The sequence below is a fragment of the Lissotriton vulgaris genome, chromosome 8, assembly GCF_964263255.1.
Source record: "Lissotriton vulgaris chromosome 8, aLisVul1.2, whole genome shotgun sequence".
NCBI classification, from domain to species: domain Eukaryota; kingdom Metazoa; phylum Chordata; class Amphibia; order Caudata; family Salamandridae; genus Lissotriton; species Lissotriton vulgaris.
In genome coordinates this window covers 1,429,094,156-1,429,104,644 of record NC_141696.1, presented here as the reverse complement: position 1 = coordinate 1,429,104,644, position 10,489 = coordinate 1,429,094,156, and the positions used below count along the sequence as shown (strand labels likewise).

The following is a 10,489-nucleotide window of genomic DNA, read 5'->3' as shown; positions in this document are numbered from 1 at the left end:
AAAGTGACAGATAATTTTAGGCACAGGTCATCGCGGGTCTGCCAGGTTTGGGCGATCCCTGATACAATACTGATACGTCAGAGTGAGCTTGATGAATCACAGGACCACATCTCAGGCCTATCTGCCTCGCCTGAAGGGCCGAAGCCCAGCTGGGCTCAAGCCAAGTTCTCTGCCGGTGCCCGAGCCAGGGTTGCATTGCGAGAGGCGCCCATTCACCTGGGAGAAAAAGTCTTCACCAAGTAAATGTTATCTGAATCATTTGAACAAACACCGGCCGCGCATATAAATGAACTCCTGCTGGTCTGCTTCATTCTGGAGTCTGGACTCACCATCTCTCCCCACAGCAGACAGCAGAGCAGTGAGCAGTGCCATGGAGTACAAGGTGCTGTGCGTGGTGGCCGTGGCCCTGCTGCTGGGGCTCAGCGGCTCGGCAGAAGGACAGGCTGCGGCGCTCAGTGAGTACAAACCATTCTATGGACATTTGCATCTGTCGTCGTTTTTAAGTGCACTCAGGCACATTTAATGTCAGACCGGTCTTTCGTTCATTTTCTAAAATACCAATCACGTCTCATCATAGTAGCCTTCCACACCACATAGAAATTGGAAACAATATAGTCTGGGCAGCACGGTGTATTGCACATCAAATATATGATTATAAGTGTGCACAGCTATGGAGGGTGATTTGAGGCTACTGAGTTTGCTTCTCATTTTGTAGTGTGGACGGTAAATTATTGACTTTTGGGTAATCACATTTAGATTAAACACTTTTCTATTTAAACTATAACTTGATTCATTAACCCTCAGCTCGATACTCCTTCGGGGCTTCTTTCTCCAGCCCAGCTCGGCGGGCTCAGCCCTCCCAAACAAACAATCCCGCCTTCGTCGTAAGAAAAAGCAGCAGATTTTACTTTTTACTTTCTTGAGGGATGAAAGGTTCACCCTCACTAATTTAACTACCTGATGTTCGACCATGGACATTACCTGGACTTTGACAATGCTCGTGGGCGCACATTACTAGGACTCGAGTTAAGACCACAGTCTTGTTGATGACCTTGGTCTCTCCACTCCTCGAGGTCAGCAGAGGTCAGTGGAAGTGATAGAGGTCGCGGTGATGACAAAGATCAGGGACGAATCAAAGGCATTTGAGGACAGAGCTCACAGGCACATTGCACAGCATGTGAGCTTCACACAGGCGTGTTCACGAGTCTACTACTGTTAAAGAATGGTAAGAAATGTTTTATTCAATTTCATACCGGTTGTGATTAGAATAAAAGATGAGGGGCCTCATTTATGAGAAATGACGCATCGCTGCGTGAAAGTCGCAATGCGTCACTTCTCAGTGCGTGCGCACTCCTTACGACATTCCTGATGCGTCATATTTAATATATGACGCATTACGTCGCAAGGAGTTACAGATACGTCAGTATTTCTGACGTATCTGTAAGCGCAAAAGTGACGCATTGCTGGAATGTGCCACAAAAGTGACGCAACTCCAGCAATGCGTCCTTTCACATGGGGCAAGCCCCATGTGAAAGGGCCTGCTTCAGTCTTACGCCTGCTGTCAGGCGCAAGATTTTGACGCAACAGCGTCCTAAAAGTGACGCAGTGAAATCTCATAGATTTCACTGCGTCACTTCTATGACCCTTCCTTGTGTCAATACGCCCCCCTTGCATACATTATACCTGGCGCTGGTATAATGTGGCGCAGGGGTTTACAAAGTGACGCAACCACCTAGATGCGTCACTTTGTTAATATGGCGCAACAAGGCGCATTTTTTATGCCACTGGTGCGTCACAAAAGGTGACGCACCAGCGGCGTAAAAGTGACCACAGCCATATAAATGAGGCCCGAGATCTCTCCTGAAAATGCCCGTGTCCTAGCGGGTGGACCGCCCAAAATGTCTTGTACGATTCCCATGTAGAATTTTTTCTGTAGCCAAATCCTTAGTTTGCAGGGCAGGGGCTGATCCTTGTTAAGTAGTTGTACAATCGGAAACAAGAAATAGTTCATGTCTCTGATTCACTGTGAACGGAATCATCATCCCCCAAGGCTCAGCCCCAAGCTCTTCAACACATATATGACACCTCTGGCCAACATCATCAGATCCCACGGTCTCAACAACTCACCCTCTCACTCACCGATGATCCCGCCCCTACCAGAACCAACCTCCACAGATGCAGGACAAACTTCATCGAATGGATGAAGAATAACTGCCTGCAGCTGAACACAGACAACACAGAAGTACTGATCTTTGGCAACAGCAGAAATGCATGGAACGACTCCTGATGACCATCAGACCTAGGACCCAGCACCCACTCCTTCCAACCATGACGGAAACCTCAGAATCATCACTGTCAACAAGCTCTCCATGAAATCATAGATCAATGCCATCTCCTCTGCCTGCTTACTCACTCTACTCATGCGACGTAAGATCTTCAAGTGGCTACCCCAACACATAAGACGAACTGGGACACAACCCCTCATTACCAGCCGACCCGACTACAGCAATGCCCTTCATGTAGGAATCACCGCACATCTTCTTCAGATACTTCAGACCATACAGGACGCCACAACCAGACTCATCCTCAGCCTTTCCCAATGGATTCATTTCACACCATCACCTGACTTCCGGAATTCTGATTGGCCCTCAAGACCTGGCTGTTCCAATAAGCCTCTGTGGCCTGCAAGCACCTGGACACCCTATCAGGTGCTTTTTAAATCCTGACTGATTGATTGGTCATCCAATCACACCTTATTTTAGACAGGCAATCCTTCAAGAGATATATGTTCATGTTGTTTACTTGCTCACAGATTTCTCCTTTATCGCATGAAAAGAGATATTTTGCATTGAGAAAAGTCCTGTCTCTGACTAGCTGAGCTACAAAGACAGTCCACTAACAGGGCACCCAGAAACCTCAGAAAGGTTTCATATTGATTCATTATAAACCCAAAGGACCGAATCCTTGTTGGAAGCTACTTTGAGACAAAACCTTCAGATCAAGCCACTTATATAAAACCCTGAACTGTACTTCTTCACATTCATGGGAGGTGGCTGTCACTCACACACACAAAGCACAAAGGGCACTTTGAAAGAGTTCGGAAGGTTTAGAGCCTGAAACACAATAGTTAATTCTTAGATTTAAATAGTGTGACATTAGACCCACAAGCAGCTGCAATTGTGTCAGTAGCCCCGCCCTTAGGTGAACAATTGATCTTTAGAGCCCCCCCCCCCCATAGAAAATGATGGGGTTCGCCCCACGAGAGGGGAATCCTGCAGCGTTGTTCCACTCTCAGGAAAGTGATTAGATGTTAGTCCCATCCACAGATAAACAATTGAGCTCATGTCCTGTCCACACAGAATTCATTCCTATGAAATGTCCACACCCAAAATCTACCGAGGATTCAGACTAATGCAAAGTTGTTTTTATGACACGTTTCCACTCACAAGCCGTGACTGGGGGCTTACTCCACCCAAAGTGAACACGTAAATTAGTTCCACCCCACCGTAGGGACGTATCTGCCTCAAGGCACAGAGCTCCTCGAAACTCAAGATGAAATTATGTCCAACCTTCTTGGGCAAAATGGCATGTCCTCTTACACTAATGGTGTCTTAATGAACGTGCGATTAAACGAGACGTTTATATGTCTCGGGCTGTAGCTATAGCTTCGAAATCATTTGGAAATCTGCAGTATCAGCGCTAAGTGATATAACCCGTGTGATGTCATGGGGTGTGTCATGGTCCCTAGTGCAAGGGCGGTTATGGGCCCCCTGGTTGCTGTTTGAATTTTAAAATAAAATAATGATCAGGGGCTTTGGGACACCCGGGCCTCTGGGTCCCGGTGCCACTGCACCTGCTGCACCAATGGAAGCGATGCCCCTGATCATAACCCTGTGCAGCCATGCCCGCTTCTGAAGGTACCAACCTGAAGGAAAGCAGCCCATGTAAAGACCCTCATACTACGGGCAGATACACTCAAAGCATTGGGCTGCCTCCAGAGCCCCCCGTCTGCATTCATCTTCTATGTACTGATGGAAGTGATAAAAAAATGTAACCAGTATTCAGACAAAAGCCTATAATCCAATGTATACTAGCAAGCATGGCAATTCGAACCAGAATGCGCTTTCAGGGTCCAAAATAGGTATTCTACAGCAGTATTCATGGGAGTGTAGTATGGTCGACCCCCTCCTTGTGTCAGCCTGTGCACAGTGAGCATGCGCAATGGCTACACAGCCCTTTGTAAATCATGGATGCCATATCCTTGGAGAAGCCATGTCAACGGAGCGGCCTTTCATGTGCACAAATGTTGCTGTGCCACATAGAGCATGTGTGGTTTCATGCTGTACACCTACCCACCCCCATGCAGTTTTGGGGTATTTGTAGTTTTGCTGCACATATATTGCCATTTAGTCGAAATCAACCTGTAAACGTTTATATAGTTGAATGTAAAATACCAAATGATGCCACCTGTCCATCATTTCTTATTTCATATGAATAGACTATGAGAGCATATTAAAATTAGTAAGTAATGGAGCGTATACATGTGCTCACTTTTTCTAACTGTGCCAGCCAATGGGCAGTTCGGCTTCCTCTTATCCTAGCACATAAACCTTCTTAAATCCTGCAGTTCCACAGTAATCCCTCCATGAAATAAGATGGCATTTTCATGCGAATGTTTAGTTCTAACCATTTTAGCTCTTTTTCTACCACCTAAAGGTTTATGAAATGGGATTCTAGGACCAGTTAATTAGCGCCGGGTCGTCCTTTGGGGTATCAGCTCACACTCTATAATGCATTTTCATTCATTTAGACCTTCAGTCCCGCACCATGTTTTCGTAAGTTACGGATGAGTGCAGTCATATGTGTGAAGCCCGCAAGCCGTCAGTTGGGATCCTGGAAGGGAAAACTCAGCTTTCTATCCTTCAAAGTACAGTAATTTGTGTACCTTTAAATAGAGTGAATGGATCACCTGATATTTACAGTGCTTAGAAATGGCAATCCCGCACTACATGGCGAAAAATGTTCTTGTTATTATTAAGGTCCGCAACATGCAAAGTTGTTAAACTGAACTAAGTGTCATGAAATGTGGCAAATGGTCAATGTCACCCCTCCCAATATAGAACTGAAATAATGTAATATTGATCCATGTTGTCACTGGAAAGATCTAAAAGCGAGAGGGCACTCGCAAGGTCAAAAAGTATTTTAGCAACATGAACTTGGGCATCAGACCGACATTTCTTATGCTTGCAGTATTTGGCCCCTTCTACTGGTGTAAGGTTCTTCATGACAGGAACACCAAGCCCTTCCCAATGTGAACCCCAATTGGGTAACGTGGTAATCGAAAGATATTCTTATTTGATTGCCGAGTGAGGGTCACTCGCTTTTGGAATATCAGAGTGATTGCAAATAAAACATTAATTTTAAGGACCATAACTAGAAATTGATAGGTTAGTCTTAATGTTGCGTCCGTCTGCGAGCCCTGAGTAGGAGGGAAAGTCCGCATGTGCTGCGGCGTTCCCTCCTGTGCAATTAGGATGTGACCGCCACCCTTGCAATCACATCCTCTATATTTAACATTGCGGCAGGTGCGGCTTCAAGTTGCACCCGCCGCAATGTTAAAAAGGCATGCATTGCATTTACATGCAGAAAGCGGCAGGCACCTCTAGGTACCCCCCATGTGCACCCCCCACCCAACCTTCACCCAGGGGGCCCGCAACGGGCCCCCGAAGTGAATATCCATATGCTTTTCCACGGCGGAGAATCCGCTGCGGAAAAGCATGTTTTAGAAGCCATCCTAATATGTCTGGCGGTGTCTGAGAGACACCGCCACCATATTAGAGCTTTTCCGCCGCGGTTGTAAGCCGACCGCGGCGGAAAAGCGGCGGACTGAAACCAAGACCCACCAGCCATCCTAATGTGGCGGTGGGTCTTTAGTGGGTTTGCAGCGGTTTTCCCGCATCCTCCGGGCCGGCGGTGGCTTCCGTCGGCCCGGAGGATGCGTGAAAACCGTGATCATAATGGGCCCCTTAGTCTCTCAAATTCCTCAAGTGGTCTACTCAGGGCTTGATGGAACAACAGGAGGTGGACAAGACAGAAAGTAAAACGAGTTCCTAAATCTGGTTTACTCTCTATTCCTGCCTTCCTCTATCTTCTTGACCCCTGAGACTCGGGGTCACAAGGGGTGTGGTGCTGATAGCAAGTGGGCTGACAGCAGCTGTACTTGATTTGCTCCAAATGATAACCATTTTGTATTTCTACTTTCTATGAATATCTTTAATAGTCTAATAATATTGAGGACCAAAATATTGGGAAGGTAAATTCATATAACTAAGTATAAATGTGCTCTTATTAATTCCATATCTACGTTATGTACATTGTCAAGACACATAGATGTGACGTTAAGTTAAGTAAACCTCTGCTTACCTATGTACACTGACCGTACGTCATTGCGGCCCGCGATATTTTGTTGACGATATTCTGGTCACTCCATATTCTGATGGAATATCAAACGTAACAATGTAATTAATTTTAATAAATATACAGTCATTGACACTAAACATGTCTTCTATCACTCAGCTGAAGCCCAGTGTGCAGTCCCTAAAGGAGCCAGGTTCAACTGCGGCCAACCGGGTATCACACCTGCTGAATGCTACAACAAAGGCTGCTGTTTCGACTCAAGCATCCCCGATGCACTCTGGTGCTTTTACCCCCGCCCTGAAGAAGGTAAATCACACCAGGGTCAAAACGCTACATTTATTAGTTCTGATAATCAGGGGTGGAGGGAAGCCCCTGCTTTAGCAGCAAAATAGCTGGGGTGGAGTTCTTGATGGGGCTTTTTTTCTGTCTGCAACTCAGTAGACAAAGGCTCATAAATGACATCAAAAGGTGGATGGTAGGTTGGGTGAGTGAGTGAAAGGACAGACAAAATGGATAGGTGTATGAGTGAAAGGGTGGATTAGTGAGTGAACGGGTGGGGGAGCAGATGGATGGATGAATGAATTAATGAATGAGTGAATGGATGGATGTAAGGATGGATGAGAGAAAAAATGGATGGATGAGTGAAAGTGGATGGTCAGACGGAGAGAATGAGAGAAAACTGAATGGTAGATGACAAAATGAATGGATGATAGAATATGAAGGTGAGATAGTGGTTATCAGCAGGTGGATGGAAGGATAAATGGATAGATACTTGGATGGAAGAGACAAGAGAGCTTTTCTGGAGAGGGTCATGATGACTTGCTTTGTTTGCTTGGTGCCATAAAAGATTTGGTTTGAAGTGGGGTGTATTTGAATTTTCTGGATACTCCCTAACTCCCAGGCTGAGCCCTGATGGGCGGCCTAAGGTATAGGCTGAGCTTACATTGTGATATGTTATCACTCTGCAAATAAGGGTGTGATGTCTTAATAATGCCAGTCTGTAAATAAGGGTGTGATGTCTTAATAATGCCATAGATCAAGATTAACAGTTTAGTAGTTCAGAAAGGGGCGTAACTAAAACCATGTGAAAAGTTTGCAGGGAGGCAAAACTCACAGAAACAAATCTCCCCTGTACAAATCCCAAGCCGGCCAGATCAGATGACGAGTAATTTCAAAACATTATCCTATAACCCGTATATTAGATACCAACACTCATTCTTGAGGTTCATCATTCAAGAAAGTTAAGCGAGGGAGTAGTTTGCATCACTTAACTAAACGAGGAGATGTATTGTTGCTACCAAATGTAGTAATGTGCAAAATTTAAAGACCACTGGGGAAGTTTTGCAAATCTGACAAATTTTCAGGAAACTGTGAAGGCTAATTATTTATCGCTAACCTCACACATGGTTTGGAACTTAAGCGCTGCCGTCGGCCAACGGTCGTCGCGTGCACTACCTTGGTATTGCTGCGCACGTCCGTTGGCCGATGTGGCCCCACCCGTTATTCGAACGTTCAGCACTGGGCGCTGAACGTTCGACGCTCTAAACGGGTTAACATACTTTTAAAAAAAACAAAAACCCACTAACTTTGCCCAGGTAGTGAACTTGGGGAGGCTTTAAAAACACTTCACAAGGTTGGTGAAATGGAACTTTGCCAGCTACTCTCACCCATATTTTCTGAATTCAGTGATCACTGGCTACTTTGAAAAAATGCTCAAGACCAGATTTATCAAGGTTTTGCATCCCACTTGTGCCAAGCAAGAGGGTGCAAAGGTAATTCAAAACCTAAGTGATATTTATCAGGCCATGCAAGGCCACCTTGTGTGGCCCAGTATGTCTTGATAAATCTGGAGTAACTCAAGGCAGCACAAATAGGCTTGCATTACTCAGCCGCACGGAGGCGTTCCATGGTTGGAGCATAGGTGTTCCCACACATCCACACATTGATTCTGGCGCATTCCTAGATTTACCGTTAGTGGTAGACCTGGGAATACGTTAAAATGCTACAACTCCCCAGGTGAGGAGTAACGAGGATAAATATATTTATTTTTCCTCTTTCTACACATAGAAAAAGGAAAATGCCTCTCAGGATTGCTTTTGTGCAATAAGGTATCTCTTCCAGCAATGCAGGCACCCTGGCACCATGGCTCAAAAGTGTCTGTGTTGGTGCTAGGCGGCCAAAAGTGCCCCAGCGCCAGGAAAGGACAGGAATGCACATGTATAATGGCAAATGTGGCACAAGCAAAGTGGCTTGCTGTGTTGCAATGAGTGAAAGAATGAAAAATCAGCTCCTCATTTTCTTTTGCCAGTTGCTAAAACTCTACCTATGAGAAAGTGAGCACAAACATGCTGGTGTTAGAATTAAAAGCAGAAGTTGCAAAGATGGGAGCAAAATATTTGCAAAAATTGTTTTGCTCTATGTTGCTCTTTCTTTACAGTAAATTCTGACTAGGGCGCAAAAGAACAAGGTATGATATTATTTGATCTAGAAAGTTTAAATAATGGATAAATGAAGCATTATTTAATTCATATTATCAATATACGATATTAACACACCACTATGGGCTATGATTCAAGCAGTAGTCAAATCAAGCAATCAGGATTTATAAAGCACGGCTAATCACCCAATAGGGTATCCAGACGCTGCAGGTCCCGGAGGCTCATTCGAGGAGCCAGGTCAGGTCTTGAGGGCAATTCAGAATTCTCGAAGTGAGGTGCTAGTCCGGATGTGCGTGGGAAGGCTGTTTCAGCTCGTTGCTTCGATGTGGGAAAAGGAGCGTCCTCCACTTCTGCCTCTGTTGATGCGCGGGAGTAGTGGGCAAGTGAAAGGGAAGCGGGGTGCAATCTTCTTGATGGATGGTGGAAGTTCAGCCGGTGGTTAATGTAGGCAGGTCCTTGGTTGTGTAGAGGCATGTGTGTGTAGGTTGGTATAGGTATTGATAGCGCCCTATGCAGTCAGCTATAGTATGCCTACTAGGGTTTTTAAACTGATGTCTTCAAACTCAGAATACATGAATTTCAAAGTGTAAGAGTGTTTTATGTATTCACAGTTCTTTGTTTAATCTAATGATCTATGCTTTTAACATCTGATCATCCTGGCCTATTAGGACACCTTTGTCACCCTTTGCGGGCCTTCAACTTTCTCATCAAATGAACCTAAGTACCAAATATCGAAGAAATATTAAATTATTCCAAGCCAATACATGGATTTAGGCGAGGGTTAACTTCCCCCACAGCAACCCATAAGTGTTTATGGGATTATCCTAGAATAACCTGGATATCAGGGGGTATTGGTACATTTTTGGTCCGCACTCTAGACATCTTATGAAAAACTGCAGTCTCCTGCAGATGCAAGCCCTCGCCTACAGGGCTTGGAAATGAATGTACATTTGTCTCTGCTCAGTTTCTCTGCCACCTTAACCCAAGCTCTCAAAAAGTTCAATGGTTTCAACAATCTCCAAAGGGCCTGAGCATGTGGGTGACTGAGTGTATATTAGGACTGTTCTGCGAATGTACTGGTCAAACCTCTTAATTGCAGCATGTTAATTTTGGATTTTGTGTTTGCTTTTTTGCAGAATGCCTCTTGTAAACCGACTCTGCTGCAGGAACCCCTCTGGGACAGGCCATGGCCAGGAGCATCCAGTCCCCTCACATGTCTTTTTGTAGTTCTGAGCTTTAACTGATCCTGTGAACTTCCTCGATCGAACCAGCTGCTTTTTTAATGTTACATTTCACTATGACTTCATAATGTTTGATACTTGACCAGGCACTTGTCTTATTTAAATAAAAAGCATTACAAAAACCGGATCATTGGTCGTGAACTCAAAGTATATGCGAACATGACAGAAATGCATAACAAAGCTGGCACTTCTTACAGGGCAGCTGTTGTTGGGCAGTGACTGGTATTTTTAGCACATTGATGCACACATATCGGGAGCAAGTAACGGAAGACGTGCACTCTGATTACTCCAAAGCGTTACTTTTTATGATACATTCGCAGCACTATGAGGTTGCTGCAAAGCAACGCACAGCAGCATATAAAACGACTTGAAAAATAAATAAATACCTTAGGA

The 10,489-nt window shown here is 45.0% G+C and overlaps 1 protein-coding gene across 1 annotated transcript; it reads left to right on the top strand.

Moving 5' to 3' along the window:
* Nucleotides 1–298: 298 nt before the first annotated feature.
* On the top strand, nt 299–10,223 carry LOC147698873 (putative gastrointestinal growth factor xP1). Its single transcript, XM_086935489.1, has 3 exons — nt 299–455; nt 6,577–6,723; nt 9,992–10,223. The coding sequence occupies exons 1-3, from the start codon at nt 371–373 to the stop codon at nt 10,003–10,005; spliced, it is 246 nt and encodes an 81-aa protein (XP_086791615.1). The 5' UTR covers nt 299–370; the 3' UTR covers nt 10,006–10,223.
* Nucleotides 10,224–10,489: the final 266 nt, after the last annotated feature.

What these genes read in the sequence shown, in the direction of transcription:
- LOC147698873 (XM_086935489.1), top strand. Translation starts at nt 371, where the DNA reads ATGGAGTACAAGGTGCTGTGCGTGGTGGCCGTGGCCCTGCTGCTGGGG. An exon ending in AGGACAGGCTGCGGCGCTCA is followed by an intron (nt 456 to 6,576) that starts GTGAGTACAAAC and finishes TCTATCACTCAG; the next exon opens with CTGAAGCCCAGTGTGCAGTC.